We start from the raw sequence: 17,808 nt of genomic DNA on the forward strand, positions 1-17,808 counted from the left end.
ATGCACACCTACAGAAACAAGGAAACAGACAGACACTCTTCTGCCTCTACCAAGTGCAGTTTGTGAAAACCAAACAAAGTCGGGTCATCAGCCATTTATTTTCAGCCTTGTTGGCACTTTTCTAGCCCCCCACCCCTATCCACACACACACACGCACACACACACACACACACACTCTTATCCTCTCAGTTTGTTTTTAATAGTGCACATCTGCCAGTGGTTTGCGAATCAGCCAGCTAAATTTACCACCTTGTGGTCAAACGGTATTTATTCCTGGTTGTGTTGCATGTAAATTTGGATAGCTGCAGGGAGCAGAGGAGGAAGATTTATAAAGCTGTAAAAATAGCCCCACCTTTCACCTGGTGCTGGAAAAGGTTCTTTCATTCATTTACTCGGAACTGGAAAGACGTATTTATCGATGCAGGTGAAAAAAAAAAAAAAAGAGGGTAAAGTTTTCTTCCTCTGACCTTTGAATGCTTCTGTGCAGTTTTCTGTTAGTCTAACACGGTTTAAGGTTAAATTGGTAAATATTTTCCTTGTGATGAAAAGTTTATGCTTGCCATTTATTTCTGATAAGTCAAAGTGTTTCCCTCCTTTGCCTTTTCTCTCTGTTCTCCTCAGGTGAGGAACGTACAGAACGATGCGGTAGACGTGTTGGAGTTCAGAGATCGTGTCATCAAAGCCTCTCTGGCGTTCGACCACCTGGTGGTCGCCACTTCCCTCCAGTGCTACGTCTACAAGTCAGTGGATTCCTTCTGCTTTGTTTTTGTCATGTGCCATTAGCGCTGTCAGATCCTGTGGACTCGTATGTTTTTGACAGTACGAACTGTCTTTGGCACGCAAGGGGAAAAAAAAAAAAGAATCTATGAAATACGAAATCAAAATTGTATTAAAGAAGAAAGAAAAGCTAACGCAGTCTTGTTCAGAATTAAAAGACAATAGAACTGTTATGTCTTTTTAATATTTCATAGCTTGGGTTCTGTAATACAGCTTGAAATCATAATTTTATTTATTACAGTGTTTCATATGTGGCTGTTTTATGGGCCCTTCAGAGTCTTCAGCTCTGGCAGTATGTCTACATAATCGCAAGCAGTCTGAACTAAAACATGTAAACACTAAAATCCTCTTCATTAAAAAAAAAGGAAAAATATCTTTTATATGGAATTTGGGAATGCTAATTAATTATTTTTCTTTTCCAGTTTTCTTTTTAGCTTTCTTTCCATAAATACTGGATTTTATTTTTTATAATTGTTTGCTTTTGCGCTTATTCTTATTCACTTATTTATTAAATAATTTATTATTTTTTAAATTATATTATGTTTTATTAATTATACTATATTACCTTATAATACTATATTCTGTAGACTTTAATGTGTTGACTTCAATTAATAAGGGACAAAAAAAAAATCCCTGTGTATTTGTACTAGATGCCCAATGCAGGTTCTACTTTCTTTCTTCAAGTTCTATAATTTTACCTACTTACTGAATTTTGCTTTTGCACTGTGTTGTGGTATTGTTTTGTTTTATCTGCTTAATTATTCATTATTTTATTCATTTTATCTTTTGACTTTATCTTTATTTTTATTCAAACTTTCACTTTTCATTCCTTAGGGCCAGAAAATAATAGTGTTTCTTCCATAACCATCCTCCTGAATTACATTTGACAGATTTAAATGTGTTTTGGTTCAGATTAATCTCTTTGGACAATTGTTCTTATGCGTCTTGTTTAGTTTTTGGCAGGTAGAGGGGAGATCAGTTTTTAATCCTGTCATAAACTTTACGTTGCAAAAATGCTGCATGAAAAGAAACTCAGATATTTTCTGGTTGATGAATTGTTGCTTCATGTTGTATTCAGAAGTACAGAAAACACTGGCTTAGCTGTGCTTCCTCAAATGTCTACTCAAGATGTTCTTTTGTAATGATCATTTAATGCGGATAATTTTACTCTCCTGGTGTATGTGAAGAACCTTTCTTCTTCACATTGTTATTTTCCCAGAGTTACTCTTCACGTCATCGAATGACATGTTTTTCTTACTTCTCACACTTTGGATTGTCATGAGGTGTTTTTTTTTGTGTGTTGTTTTTGTGCCAGCTCCAGGAACTGGAATACTCCACTCATCTTTGATCTGAAGGAGGGAACAGTCAGCCTCATCCTGCAGGCGGAAAAGTGAGCCTTTCAACTCCATGAGCTGCGCAACAAGAGACAGAACAATCCGCTGGATCGCCTGTCTGCTCCCCTAATGCTTAATTACTGTCCACTGGCCGCTCATCAGCCAGCAGCTACACACACACACACACACACACACACACACACATACACACACATAGAGAGGGTGTGCTCTGACTTTGCCCCTGTCAAACAATAAGGCTGAGAGTGAAACCACTGGGGGAAATTAGATTAATATGGAGTAGCTCTTATGCAATCCCCCCAGTGCTATCTCCGACACTTAGCACGGAGCTAAATAGATTACTGACTATTTTGTAATCACAGTTGAATCCGATGCATCGTGTTGAGTAAGTTAGCGCTGTTTCTATTATGCAGTACATTTTTAAATTATCTGAATGTGTCAGTTAATTATCTCTTGCTGCTCCACCGTCTTAACAACCTGTCTATTTCATTCCTCCATGTGATATAACAGGAAAACGTTACGCACTGCGCCTCTGATCTCCTGCACTTCCTTTCCCAGACATTTTCTGCTCGTGGACGGATCCGGATTGTATACCTTCTCTTATGAGGGTCGATTAACATCGTCGCCAAAGTTTCTGGGTATGAGAGCCGACATCCTAAGTGCCCAGGCTGTCTCGCTTAGTAACGACACAATCGCTATCCGAGACAAGAGCGATGAGAAAGGTTCGGGGACATCTTCCAAAACAGCCCTTTTAAAAGTCCTACACTTAGTTTGACATTTCTCTCTCTCTCTTTCTCTCTCTCTCTCTCTCTCTCTCTCTCTCTCTCTTTTCATCATCAGTCATCCTTTTCTTTGATCCCATGACCGGAAAACCCCTCAGTGATGGGAAGCCATTGACTCACAAGGTGGGCTATTCTTTTTCTGTCTTTTTAATCAGAAAACATTCACCAAACCAACTGTTTGTTGTTTGTTTTTTATTTAAATAGATGTCATGTTTAAAGTCAGGCCACATCCTCTTAGTCAGGTTCAAGCCCAGTCTTTGATTAGGCCACTTCAAAACCTTCATTAAGTATTTTTTTAGCTATCTATATAACTTAACATAAAATAGATTACATGTTACCGATTAAAATAGCAAGAAGTTAAAAAAAAACACAAATACGTTGAGTTCGTGCTCTCAGACAGATTCTATTTGAGCTCACTGAATGTATCAGAAAAAGCAAAACAGGAAACATCTTAAAGGGGGAAAATACTTTTTCACCACATTGTGTTGCATTTGTCTGACTTGGACTTGGAAACTTTGACTTCCCAGAGCTGCTCTGGTGCCCCATAAAAGTGCATATGTGCATCAAATTAATACATTTGACAGAGTAAGCATATCTGCACAATGCAGTTTTTCTGCTATTGTTATTATTTACACGATTTCTATGAAACCTTCAGTCAGGACAAATCAAAGCGTATGAGATCTTGGAAAATTAACCTCTTTATTTTCAGAGTTGTGCTTCCAGGCCTTTGGAAGGTGTTGAAAACAAGAAAAAATAATTATAAAGTAAAATGATGGAATCAGTTTATACACTCGGTGAGTTCTAGCTGAAGGTGAAGAATCCACATTAACCCCATTTCCCCTTTCCTTCCTTTGGTTACCACTTGCATTTGGAAATTATTTTCATATAGACAAGGCTTTTCAGTGTTTGCATCAGGATGTTGTGTGTTCTCTGTAAATCGGAAGTTGAGAGTGCAAAACATTAGAAGATGGTTTAATTTGAAAATAAAAGTTCACCAGCTGCCTTGAAAATGCAAGAAAAGTCAACTAGTAAATTGTTTAGGTGTAAACTCAGAAATTAAAGTCCATCAAGTTGATTTAACAGTCTAAACATTTAGTTTTATGTTGTCATAGTTCATCTCATTATTCTGAGATTGTGAGTTGTTATAGCTTCGTACTGTAGTTTGACACCACATAAATATTTCATATTATTCAAGGAAACCGTCTTCACCTACAGGCGAACAAGCAGAAATTTCTGTATTGAACAGTTAAACTAATATCTGAGCCACACTAAACTGCTAAGCTTGTGAAACAATTAGCAGAAGCTAATGCTAAACGGATAAAAAAAATAGCAGAAGCTAATGCTACACAGAGAAATAAATTAGCGGAAGCTAATGCTAACCACGAAGATGACTGTCTCTTTCTGTCTCATTTTCATTTCCTTCCAGTTGATGAATGGTGTGAGACTCGTGAGCAGCAAAGTCCTTACTTGTGCTTCATGGTATTTCTTTAAAGTTTTATGAGTAGGATGACTTGTAGAAAACATATGATGTGACAAAGTTCATCCAAGATATGAAAATGCAAAACGTTGTATGACAATCATTCGTTTAAAAGGCTCAAAAACGGAGGCCATCTTGAAAAATGACCGTCATCCTGAAATTCAAGTGTCTAATGGGAAATATGAAAAGCACAACCTGAGGGGCGAACATTCAAATTCTTAGGCTCGTATCCACACCTGAAAGGTTTTTATAGTAATATGCTGCACTATAAAAGAATGTGGCTCGTGAAATTCAGTATTATGAATTTTTACAATTTACAATTTCTTTTAGTGGAGGAACCCACTAAAAGAAATTGTAAAGGAAAATCCCAACATCCTTTTTATGTGACTTTATATGCAATGTTCCTTTTTTTTTTTTTACCCATATAATGCATATGAACTTGGGAGGTAGTATATTTATTTGTACCTGTCAAAATTGTGGGCACACTTCATTACTCTTTCAGAATCAATGGGCTTGGTGTGCCCAAACCTTTGGCTGGTTTATTTATATGAAAGGTTTATGACAGAAGTGAATTTCTGCATTGAAACATAAATGAACTCATATTTGGAAGATGAGTCAAAGACGCTTCCAAATACAGAGATTTTAAAGCCAAAATCCCAAAACAAGAATTAAGAGGGAAAAAAATGAAATTTTGCTACTGGACCTCTTAAGCATTTAGGCTAGGAGGTTAAAACCATCTTCTCTTTGTTTTGTATATACAAGTGGTCACACTTGGGAGTCTTTTACCTCTCTCCTTTGCATTTCTTCTTTTGTGTCTGTTTTTGTGCAGCTGGAGGTGCTGGAGGTAGCTTTAGACCAGTGTGGCCCGTCACCAGAAAGGAAAATCGCTCTGATTGACAAGAACCATGACCTGTACTTGACCTCGGTGCATCATTTAGGGAAGGAGCCCAAAATCTGCAAAATCGGTGAGAGAAAAGCTACTAGGAACTCCTACCTCTCCATAGACAACTGCTGAAGACTGAAGTGTTTGCATGCTAACTGTCTTGCAGGCAGCATGGTTCACAGCATGGCATGGAACGACTCCGCCAACATCTTATGTGGAATCCAGGATATTCAGTTTACGGTGTGGTACTATCCCAGCGTTGTCTTCACTGACAAGGAACTGCTTCCAAGAACCATTTACACAAAGGATGGCAGGTAAATCTTTCACAGATTGTATTGCAGACACTATAGGGAACAAACGTCCAAACTCAGTCACCTGACAGTCCTCAACTGGGAAGTTTTTAAGAATTGTAAAGTAGGGCTGAATCGATTAATCGGATTGACCGTGATTAATCGATTATTGCAATAATCGTCAACTAATGTAGTAAACGATTAATTGTTAAATGGAATGTACAGACTCAAAAAAAGGTCATTTGGTGAAAAAACAACATGTTTGTGCAAAAATGATATACATTTTGCATTTAACATAAAAAAGCTTTGTCTGTTTTTAGCCATAACTACTCAAGTGGTGTAGTTTCAGCTTCATTCAGTTCAGATTCACCAAAGGAATACTATGGTACTGCATTTTAGGCAATAAAATGTTTATTTTGTTATTAAAAAATGAATTGAGTTACTTGTTTACTTGCATATTTTAACTGATTTTAAAAGTTACATAAAAAGGCTTAAATGGTTAAATGAATAGTCCGTATAATAAATCGGATTAATCGATTAATCGTCGGTATAATCTATGGATTAATCAATTACTAAAATAACTGTTAGCTGCAGGCCTATTGTAAAGTAATTCACAAGATGTAAAACTCATCTTATTTCTAGCCTATTCCGTGTGGGTTGCAGCACACATGACCTCATTACCTTTTGTTTTTTATGAGCAGCAGTTGCTGCGTGCAAATCTTCCTGCTGAAAAGTCCTCAGCTTCAGGCAGCACAGGAGGGGCTCAGGCAGTCCGAACGATGTCTCTTAAACCACTTTTGCACATTTTCCGCGCTAATCTTCAGGGACAGATAGATGTCAGCCGAGAGGCAGGTGGAGGCCATCTTCTCTCCAAAGCAAACTTCTGACTCGGCAACGATAACTGGTTTGACCTGGGCGGCTTCTCGGGCGCCTGCGCCGTCATCACGCTGCTCGATCATCTCTGCGGTCTGCACCGAAACCGCAGAGCGAGCAGAAAATATTTAATGTTTTTCAAGCAGTCTGGAAGAAAAGCGTGATGGATATAAGGTGGTTTGCAGTTTCATATAAAATGTACAATGCAGTCATAGTCTTCAGGACGTCTTTGTTTTATTGAGACGTTATGCGACGAACCAAAATAAAGTTGGTTAGAATGAATGGCTTACCAGATTTCTTCCAAATGGAAAAATGAAAAGTGTGACATGCATGAGTTTTGCCTTGAGCCAGGCAATGTGCCTTAAAAATACAATTTTAGATTTTTTCATACCAGATCCAATTTCTGATTTTGATTTGTTTTTTTGTCTTGCTACTTTAAAAACAAGTAATAAAGAAATTACAGTGACACAAAATATTTCCAAAAAGTGGCTTTTATTTCAATTATCCCTTCTATGAGATGAACGATGGCGTATTAGGGCCAGGCTATGATAATTTTTGTTTAATTATGACAATACTGTCATAATATTAGAAGAATAAAGATGCAATTTTACCAGAACATCTTGAAATAAAAAACAAACATTATTTTGACTAGAAAAAGCTTCTGGTTTTGAGATTTAACACGAGCAGCCCAATTCGAGTGGTTCTTTCTTCAAAATATTCTAAGTTGTTTTGATGTGGTAAAATATGATGTATTACGTTTTCTTTATCTGTTCTTGTTGGGTTTTTTTTTTGTTTTGGCGTTTGCGTAAAATTATAACTTCATTCATCTGGTATTTATTCTGCTAATATTAACACTTTATTCTCGCACTACTTTAACTTTAATGTCGTTCAGCTTCATTCTCGAGTCACTACGACTGTATTCTTGTAATATTACGACGTTCTTCTTGTCATTAAAAAGATTTAAAATCCTAATAGCCCACTATGGAGTTAGCTGGAATTCAACATCACAAATAAATAGAAGCAGTAAAATACGCTTGTTAAACAAGATGGCCGCCTGCTTATAAAGAGTCCATCTGATTGTATTCAGTCATGAAGTCCACGCTTTGTGGAAGCATCTCTACCTGCCTTGAACATCTTGACTGACATTTTGACCCCATTTGTTTTTGCCAAATCATTCAAGTTCAGTCAAAGTGAACAGAGAGCGTCTACAAACATCACTCATGAATATGCTCTGATCCAAACCATTCCAACTTTGCCTGCAAGGTAATTTTTTTTTTGCTGAAAGATGAACCTTGGCTCCTGTCTAAAGGTTTTGTTTTATCAAACTCTACCAGGTTTTCTTCCAGGATTAATCTGAATTTAACCCTATTTGTGGTCTGTCTTACAGTGACCAGTTTCCATTTCGCTTAAATAAAGACTTTTCAATCTCATTTAATGAGTTTCTGGCCTCATTTTGTAACCGGCGTGTTGTTGGTGCAAAATGTGAAGCTGGGATAGACCACCGTCTTTCAGTAAATGTTGGTCAGAGTTATTGTAACACCTCCCGCTGGATGTTCTCTGGCATTTCAGTATCACTGTCCTCATTTTTATGGAGTCAGAACCGACAGTCCCCTGTATGTTGCTGAACCCTTTATATTTTCCACATGAGCCCCTTTTTCCATTTCCACTCTCAGTATTTTACAAACCTGAGTTACGCATAACAAAAATGAAGATAGGATGTTTGTTTGTTCTGATTTTACCTGTTATGTTTGTGTTTGTGTCTGTGCGAAGCGAGTTCAGCCACGCACCTCACATCCTGAGCTACGTTGGCACCAAGGTGACGCTGCGCCAAGGAGACGGCTCGTTGGTGTACAGCAGCGTCCCGCTTTATTCAACTCTCCTGCATGAGTACAGCGCCTCCGCACGCTGGGAGGACGCACTCCGTCTCTGCCGCTTCGCCAAAGTAAGATATTAACGCTACTCCAATATCGTTTGTTTCTTGCATAAATATGGACATTTTTCCGACAGCTTTGTTATTTCTCCTCTTAGGAGAGATAATAAAATAGCCACTTCTTGGCTATTTTTTTTATTTATTTATTTTTACAAATAGAAATCCGGCAGCATAAAGTGTGACGTATATAGGATTTAGCTGCTATTTATTTACCTGCCCATGAATAAAATTCAGTGTAACCACTTGTTGACGTGAGCTAAAAATGGAAACCTTCTGAGACGGAGCATTTCGTCTAAGCTGAGGAGTAGGGAAAGGTAGCAAGAAGTAAATTGCATATTCATTTGTTAAAATTGACCTGTTAAATTCCAGACATAAATAGAGCTGAGAAACTGTGACAAGATTTCAGAAGTGATGGTCACAGATTTGCAAAGCCTATAGAGAGAACAATAGTCACTGCTATTGCAGCAAATCACAGTTCAGAATAGTTTTAACTGTGGAAGGGTCAAACAAATGCAAGCCAAAACTTTTAAAAGTTTAATTTATTCTTTGAAAAAATGTGCTTCTTTTTCCTCCTACTTCTCAATAGTGGTCTATTTTGTTTTAAAATCACAATAAAATGCATTAAAGTGTTTGAATGTAACTTGAGGTCACATTCTCAAAAGCTAAAGGGTGCAAACACTCTTTTTTTTCCCCCGCCTCCCTCAAAGCCATGCGCGTATAAAACGGCTTGACAAAGCCTACGATGGAAGGTAGTGAACAGGTTTACGAGAGCAGAACAGCAGGGTTGAATTAGCCCGCAATTAGCCTGGTGACAGCATTTACCGGATCAAATCCCCCAAGACTTCACTCATAAATACACGCTTTGCTGTATGAATTTAAGACCCTCCAGCCGTATGACCTGGGGCACACAAGAAAAAAAAAAAAAGGGGAGGGGAGGGATCTAAAACCGCGCTCTGCCGGGGAGATGATGCGGTAACCGCAGCCATAAAAAGGGACAACCATAAGCGAGCGAAGGGTGCAGCAGAGGAGGTGGAGAGAGAGAGACTCACCAGATTTAAGAGGTTTTCCTCTGACCACTCCTCCTCCTCCCCAGTTCTGGTAAGCGTTTGGTGGCAGCGTGGCTTTTCCCAGAATCCCAGTTGTTGTTGTCGGTAAACGTCCGTCATATAGGAGCTAACGTACACAAACATGACGTGCAGTCCATGACATCATGTTACCCAGATTCAACAGGGGAATTACCCCCCCTCCAACCCCCTCCCAAAAAAATAACGCCTTCCTTGAAATTGTGCTGTCTCGTGAAGCCGTGTCACGTTTATGACGTCACCCAGTGCCTGTCCGTGTTATTTGTTTACTGCTATGGTTTCCAGTTGGAGGCCTTCGTCATGGTAACGGACACGGATTAAAGGAGGAAACGCAGGGTGGCGGCTCCGAAGTGTAGTTTGCTCAACCGGAGTTTTAATTAATGCAACGCCGCAAGACAAACTGCTGGAGTTTTTGTTTACATTAGCAAGTGTCTGTGCTACGTAAAGAGTCGTTTTTCAAGATTTTCTGGAAAAAAAAAATTATATATATATATATAGTTCATTAGATCTGACTAGATTCAATTACAAAATACAAATATAAAAAAGTTTTGCGCCATAGCGGTGCTTCCTTCTGGCTGTGATGTCAGGAAGAAAAAGGCAATTGAAAGAAATGTTAAGAAAAAATAAAGTTGAAATAAACTATTTTGAAATTTTGACCCCGTTTTTGACTAATTATTATTAATTTTTAAATTGCATTTGCTTTGGCTCTCCAGGAGTGAATGAAGCAGCTATCCGGAGGCTTCAGCTTTCATTTCTTTAGGTAGTTCACAGCGAGTTTTGAATTTTTCAACCTCTATTGTTTTTTTGTTTTTTTAACATTGTGTAAATTCATAATGTTTTGTATTTCTCTGCACAGAAACAGTCTTTTCATCAACTTACATCTTTTATTTTTCTCCAAACATACAGTGAGCAGCTTCTCACAAATCTCTGTTTCTCCTCATGAATTTATATTGGGTCCTCTCCGCCCTTGAAACAGAGATTTTATCTTTTTAACTTCCTCATAAAATAAAAGTTAAATAATATTTTTGCTCCATCGGGACATTAAAGTTAACTGTGAGACCTCTGCTGTCGTTAAAAGACGCTCTGTTTCCCCTCTCCCACCTGCAGGACCAGTCTTTGTGGGCGTGTCTCGCCGGCATGGCCATGGCAAACAGAGACCTGAACACAGCAGAAATGGCCTACGCTGCTATTGGGGAGGTAAGAACCTCAGCAAAAGAGGAATCCGATAAATTAAAACTGCATTTAGTTCATCAGCTGTTCAAATAGGTAAAAAAATGTCAAAACTTTACATAAACCTGGTTTTGTTTTTACCTTTTTCTTGCTGCTGTGACACCTGACTTTCCCCACTGCGGGACAATAAAGGATATTTTCATTCAGTTCTAAACAAACTTTGAAGAGATGTGAGAGCTGTGGGACTAATCGCTACTGATCATGTTTTTGACACGTTTACTCCTGTTTAAGGTGATTAGTCCAGAGCTTCTCAACAGTTTAAATGTCATTTTCAGTAAACGAGACACTCGTTTCCTCTTGTTCCTGTTTCTTCTTCTCGTGTTTTGAAGATTAACTTAGAAATTGTATTTGATTTAGCCGCATTAAATTCAAATGCCTGTACGTTTTTTCCTGGTCTTAGGTTTTGATCAGGAGTGTAAAACTGAAAACTGAGACGGTTTTCACCTGAAATGACCGTAACAAAACACGCAAGTCAGAGAAGTGAGGCATTTCAGTGATTATATTGCATCTGTTTTTTTTTTTTTTAAGTTACCAAGAGTGCAGTACATCAACTTTATTAAAGAGCAGCCGTCTAAGGAGTCATCACTGGCCCACATGCTGATGTTCAGTGGTCACGTCCAGGAAGCTGAAACAACTCTCCTCCAAGCTGGTCTCATCTATCAGGCTATACAAATGAATATTGACCTTTTCAACTGGAACAGGTAGATTCTCTAGTTTTGTATTAAAGAGCATTATCATTATTAGCGTTTTTACCTATTTACCTTTGCAGTTTTCATTATCATTTATCACAAAAATTACTGGGAAAATGTATCTTTCAGCAGAATCTGTTATTGTGACAGGCCTAGTAAGGGGTGTGAATAATTTTGAGCTTGATTGTATGTTTTTTTTTTTATTATTATTATTTCCAATTACACACTGATAGCACACAGAACCTCTTTTCAGTCAAGAAAACCGTACATGTCCTGTGGACAGCAATGATCCGTCCGCCTTAAAGACTCTAAAATGTGACATTTGTCCTTCAATCTATTATATTTTTTAAGGAAGTCATACGAAAACTACACAAATTTGACCTGGAGTTTGTTTTCAAAGTTCGTGTTAAGCATGTCTCTTGGTTCTTTGTCTGGTTCAGGGCTCTGGAGCTGGCGGTCAAACACAAAACCCATGTGGACACCGTGCTGGCTTACCGGGGGAAGTTCCTGCAGACGTTTGGCAGGAAGGAGACCAACAAGAGATTCCTGCAGTACTCCGAAGGGGTTTGTTCTGTGGTGCTGAATAAGCTGATTTAGTTGCAGGTTACGAAGTTGGAACAGAGTGCGCTCTACTAACTGTGTCCTTTTGAGTAAATAACTTTTTTTCTTTTTTTTTTTTGCCTAGCTTAGGCAAAATGGAGTCCCCGACAAGTAGTTGAAATGTAAACGCCTACATGACCTGGTTTAGTAATTTCACCTAATTGAAGCTTCCATTGCTGTTTGTCACCATGTGTTGTTTTACGGTCGACAGAGAATAAAAGACAACAAGGGAACACTTTTTTTATGCTTAAATGTCCATTGTCATGAATATGTAAATTTGAAATGTAAAACTTGTAGGAACCCTGTTGGTCGAAGCTTTATCTGAGGTTTTGAAGGTGTAACCTCCGTACTGTTTCAGATTCACTTTGAAATCCCTGATGAACGCACAGCACACACTGTATGTAGCTTCCAGTCAGTCTTAAAATGGAAAGAGTGCATTTCATTATCACTTTTACTTGAATGCCTGTTTCCTGAATGCTCTGCTTTCTAACCTCGTTAATTAATGTTGTCCAGTTTGATCCAACTTTCTTTCCTCTCCGTCAGGTCGAGGTGGACTGGGAAAGAATCCAGGCGAAGATTGAGATGGAGTTGTTTAAAGAGCGAGAGAAAGCTGCACACACCTCTGTGAGGGGCAGCGTGGCGTCTCGACATTTATGATAAGGGCTCTTAGGTTTTTGTTGTTTTTTTTTTTTTTTGCTACATCTGAGTGACACAAAATCGTTACATGAGGTACAGCCTCCATCTGACGGCGCCGTTTTTTTGTGACACGCCTTCCACACAACCCGCTGTAAACGGCGCCAACATGTGACCTCTTGGCTCTGTTCTCCAGCAGCTGTTTTATTCCACGCTTTAAGCCTCGGCTCTCATTCGGCTTTGTTTGTCGCTGTTGAGGTTTTCAGTTATCGTTCTTTCTGTGAACACAAGCAATCTTATGTGAATATATATTTTTCTTTGAAGCCGTTTCCTGACTTTTAGTGGTCGGTACACACCTGCTTTGCTGGAAACGGTGTGTGCTCTAAGTGACTGGAACAAATGGATTTATATCGTATTAATGTCCCAGGGAAACAGGAAGTCATCAATTATTAAAGAAAACCTCATTGATACTCTGACTAAATGAAAAAGTGAAAGCTTCTGTAGTGTGTTATAGGGATTGTCACAAATGTCAATGAGATAATTTTAGAAATATATATTTTTTTATCTTGTTCATTTTTTCCCCTCTAAATTTGATTAGAAAAAAGGGTTGATTTTGTCAGAAATGTAAACGGTACATTCTACTGCAAGTACAAATATTTAAAATTCATACATGTATATTTTTACACCTATTTTCCTCATTCATTCAGATTCATCACTAAAGTTAAGCGACTGGCTGTAAACAGAGAGACGTCGCGTGAATTTATGCCGTCCGCGCTCCGTCGTTAGGCTCACTTTGGGTGCATGGCCATGAGTTGCCGCGGTTCAGACGGTCTGCTTTTATTTAGCTGATGTTTGAATTGGCAGCCGCAGGTTCAGGAAGGAAAACGGCTCGGTGATCGATGCGTCAGATTTAATCTCTGCTCATCTGTTCATTTAACCTGATGTGTTCAGACATGTCAAAGTGAACACGCTCATGTTCCAAAACGTGTTTTTGTACATCTATATTTTTTACTGTTTATACAGCCAAAACTCTGTTGTTGCTTTAAAAAAAACACTACATGGAATATGATTCAATAAAGCAAGTACACTTATTTATGGAAAAGAAATGTGTTCTCTCTTTGACAAGACTTGAGGTTTTTTTGCAGTCCAAAAAAAAGGTCTTAAATACACCCAGATTTTTTATTCACATTTACTTCTGGTTTACATTTCTTTTTTCTTTGGATTCATTTTTGTTTTCCACCAACTTTTATTCAGTTGTCATCATGCTGCGACAAAACCACATTTCTCATGATGTCGGACTAAATTCAGTCTTTCCCATAAAACTTTTGAAATAATTTTGCTCCTGAAGCCAGTTTATCGTATTTAAAATATTAGAGCCAAATTGTTGTTGTCATGTTATGGGAAAGCATATAATTAAAGGTTGTGACACAGTCTTGGAAACTCTGGGAAAACCTTGAAGGTAGCTCAGGTAGCATTCGTCCAATCTGGATACGAATAGAAAAATAAACTCTTTGGGTTTTTCTCTGTTTTTTTTTAAAGGACAGAAATCTAATAATCGGTCAAGTGATGGAAAAACAAGATCTTATGGAGTTTATGTTTTTTTTTTATTTGTTTTGCCACATAACTATTTGATTTTAACATTTTACTCATCTGTTTTTTGGGGTTTTTGAAATACTGACTGAAGACATGCTCCAAAAATAAAGGTACATTTTTCTGTCCTTTTGTTCTCTTTACATTCAGGTGGAGCTACTTATTTGTTGGATTTTATTCTATTTTATTAAAAAAAAAAGTTTGCCAATGTGTTTTATAGAATCTGCACTTAGTTTTGGAAACCATTCCCTATTTTCAAGACAAAGAGGTCGAGAATTCAAAATGATTATTAAACAAGCTGTTGTGAGTTAAGTTTTCGCTCTAAAAATATTTAAAATTTCATAAAATTTTCTGCAAATATCTAGAATTTGTTTTTGTCTTGATTCGTCTGCCGTAACTTACAGAAACACTGTGTTATCATTTTCTATGGTGAATCTTACCATACGTCCTCCGCTGCCATTATGTGAGCTGACTGCTTGCCATACAGCTCCTTTCAGAAATCCGAGACGCCTCCAGCTTTGGGCCTTATCTCTGCCTCTCAGTAACCTACTTCCGTCTGCTGATGTTTTAAAGCTATCGATCTAGATAAAACAGTTACAGAGCAAGCTTTGATATTAAATATTAAACATATAAAGCTATTAAAGATATTTATATTAAGATTTATAACTAAAGATTTGAATATCTTAAGAAGTAGTGTTCAAAGAATGGCCAGACAACAAGTAATTATTGCTGATTTTCTCTAACCATTATTTGTTACAAAAAATATGTATGCATGGTTTGTTTTGTTAATATTTAGAACCAAATTCTGCGCTACGATCTGAACAATGAGCCTCGTCTTCACAAGAGTGAAGTGAGTTTGATCATTTTTAAACTAGTGCTCACTCTACTCAGACAGTCAAGAGATGCTGCTGGGATCTCATGTAAAATTTATGAGGAGAACAAGCTCCATTGATTTGACCTTTTCTGTTCTTTTGTCCAGTAAGCAATGGAGTAAATGGATTATGGGCACAGACTTAAAAAAAAAACAAACAAAAAAACATGATTTGTGTTCTGCATCTGTTCCATAAGATCTATTTGTTTTTCTCTTGTTCTGTTTGCTTCTGCAAAAAATATTACAGATTGTTTTGATTGGTGATAGCTGCCTTCGAGGAAAACTGAAAAACAACCACATTGTTGTTTTTTTGTTTTTGTTTTTTTCTGGGGAAAGATAAAGCATCTTTATCTTAAAAACATCCTAGAAACTGGAGCTGACGCACTTTGGTCCAGACGGAGTTGAGTTGCGTTCACTCCTGCACCCCTGCAGTCGGCTTTCACTGCTCAGTTTTAACGCTTTTAAATGTCAGCATCCTCCGAGCCGGAGAAGGAAAGCCATCAGTGATCACTATCAGCTCGGCCACCGCAGTGTTGGGTTACAGAAGCAAACGGCAATCACTCCAGCCTCTTAGTTTCCACAGAGTCGGTCAGAGAAACTCCAGGTTTGCTTTGTCAGACTGGCAGAAAGAGACGCCTGAAAATATCAACGAAACATATCACACAGGCATAAATGTACTTTATGTAGGCCTTCTCAGAACGCATTTGAAAGATTGTATTTTTATAGTGGGATGATTAAACATCTTCATGTTTGACTGTATTGTGGGTTTTCCTTTAAGCCACAGGGTCAAATCTACACACACAGACTGGAATGAACGCATTTACCACATTTGGATAAATGTCCTTTGGCCTGTTGCAGAGATGCTACACTTTTCTTTTTGCCGGTGTCAGCAGTCAGCTGGTGTAAACCTGGCTGGGTATTAGGCCATTAAAGTCAGAAATGCCTACAATTAAATTTTCTTTAAGGCTGGGAAATTATGGCTTAAACATAAAATCTAAGATTTTTTTTTAAATACTAAATTCAATTTTCATAATTCCTCCCCCCTCCCCTCGCTTTCTTTTCTTACAAAGGAATTACAAATGACAAAAATATATATTTTTTAAAAATAGCTTTTATTTCAACCATCCCTTGTATGAGTTGACCTGAATTCAAAGACCAAATAGTTAGAAGTTGTAAAACACGCTCGTCAAACAAACAAGATGGCTGCCGTGGACATGCTGACCTCATCTCTTGAACTATGTGGTTAAATGTGACAAGAGTCATTTGACCACACGTCGGTGAGCGGGTCGGATATGTCTGAGGTTCTATGTACAGTTTTGACTTTGCATGAATTGCAGAAAATGTATTCAAACCAGTTTTAAAAGTCATTGGCATGTTTTGCCTCCGTTCACTCACCCTGGACAATACAAGCTTTTAAAAGATCCAAAATAATATGATTCTCATGACAGCTTGACGTATGCTCATCGGTTCTGTATTATGTGAGAGAAAATTAGTTTTCCTCTTTTGCTTAAAAAGAAACGGAAAAGAAAACTCAAGTTCTGGTTCCTCTTCTTCAAACATAAAGTGTTTCAGAGCACCTGATACCTGACGGGAAAGTTCTCTTTCCACGTAGCTTTAAATTCCTCTATCCAGTGGAGGATTTTTTTTTTAAAGTTATCTTTTTCACAATTAAATGTTTCTGAAGCTTTCAGTATGTAAGCAATTGAACCATATATGTCTCTAAGCCAGAGTTTGACCCCGACGACCCCTGAAACCAAGACGGAGAGTGAAGCTGAACCAAATGATGATGATGGTGATCATCATCATCTTCAGGACAAATCTGTTAAAATTCATGTAAACTAATTATATCTGATTGCAATTCCACAACTCGCTAAGTTAGTTTTCAAAGTATTTGACTTGTGTCATTCTCAAATATTGACTGGATTTTCCGGAGCCGAGTTCCTCTCTGCAGTCTGGACTCAAACTGTTTTAGCTTACCCAAGCATCTCCTCTCTATCCGACTGCTGAGCAAAGACATTTTCCTACTTCTTCCCAGTGATGGAAACGATTTGGGTTGTCCTGATAGAATAGGGCTCGTTACATGGTGCATGCCGAAAGTTTACACAACCCTGTGAAATTGCGATGTTTTTGTAAAAATGAGGCTTTAATAACTTTTTCCCCCCCCACCCAATGTATTTTCAGTTTTAATGTGAAAATGTCATCCTGTGTACGTCAAACAAGCAATTCTCTGTTAGATGGGAAAATGTTAAGCAAAGAGGAAAGCTGCGTAGAGACGCAGACCCTTTGATACGCACTCGTCACACTTTGGTTCAGTTTTTACATTCAGTTTTTATGGTTACACGCCTAAAAGTTGTCATGATGAATTTAATTAACCAGAAATAAATGTCAGCCGTCCTTTTTTTGACATTCATCCGTTTGAGTCCTTCAGCCAAAAGCCGAAGTTTGCAGAGAGGCGCCAAGGGATCAAAATGGTCCTACTGTCCAAACGTATCAGTCAGGGGAAGGGCATAATGAAAATGTTTCATTACAGTAAAAAGTAATTAATAATAGGAGAAAATATGCAACAAATAGTGACATTACAAAAAGACAAGCAGGTAGAGAAGGGATGCTAGAGGCCGACAGCAACACTGAAAAAGCTGCAGGACGTTTTGGACGTACTGGCTGAGATTTAATTGTGATAACATTGTCCTGTGTTCTCAGTTTGAAGTAGGTCTCATAATCAAAAGCCGTTCGTTTCCAAAGGAAACAT

General features: G+C 38.0%; 1 protein-coding gene across 1 annotated transcript in view; it reads left to right on the forward strand.

Moving 5' to 3' along the window:
* Positions 1 to 15,818, forward strand: part of ift80 (intraflagellar transport 80 homolog (Chlamydomonas)) — a 52,738-nt gene extending 36,920 nt beyond the window's left edge. The window contains exons 10-20 of the mRNA XM_007549542.2: positions 622 to 740; positions 2,093 to 2,167; positions 2,688 to 2,851; positions 2,970 to 3,034; positions 5,218 to 5,353; positions 5,438 to 5,585; positions 8,205 to 8,376; positions 10,554 to 10,643; positions 11,205 to 11,377; positions 11,806 to 11,929; positions 12,509 to 15,818. Coding sequence (XP_007549604.1) covers positions 622 to 740; positions 2,093 to 2,167; positions 2,688 to 2,851; positions 2,970 to 3,034; positions 5,218 to 5,353; positions 5,438 to 5,585; positions 8,205 to 8,376; positions 10,554 to 10,643; positions 11,205 to 11,377; positions 11,806 to 11,929; positions 12,509 to 12,622 — 1,380 coding nt within the window. The 3' untranslated portion in view covers positions 12,623 to 15,818. The remainder of the gene's footprint in view (positions 1 to 621; positions 741 to 2,092; positions 2,168 to 2,687; positions 2,852 to 2,969; positions 3,035 to 5,217; positions 5,354 to 5,437; positions 5,586 to 8,204; positions 8,377 to 10,553; positions 10,644 to 11,204; positions 11,378 to 11,805; positions 11,930 to 12,508) is intronic.
* The last annotated feature ends 1,990 nt before the right edge of the window (positions 15,819 to 17,808 follow it).

The sequence above is a fragment of the Poecilia formosa genome, unplaced genomic scaffold, assembly GCF_000485575.1.
Source record: "Poecilia formosa unplaced genomic scaffold, Poecilia_formosa-5.1.2 Scaffold31, whole genome shotgun sequence".
NCBI lineage: Eukaryota > Metazoa > Chordata > Actinopteri > Cyprinodontiformes > Poeciliidae > Poecilia > Poecilia formosa.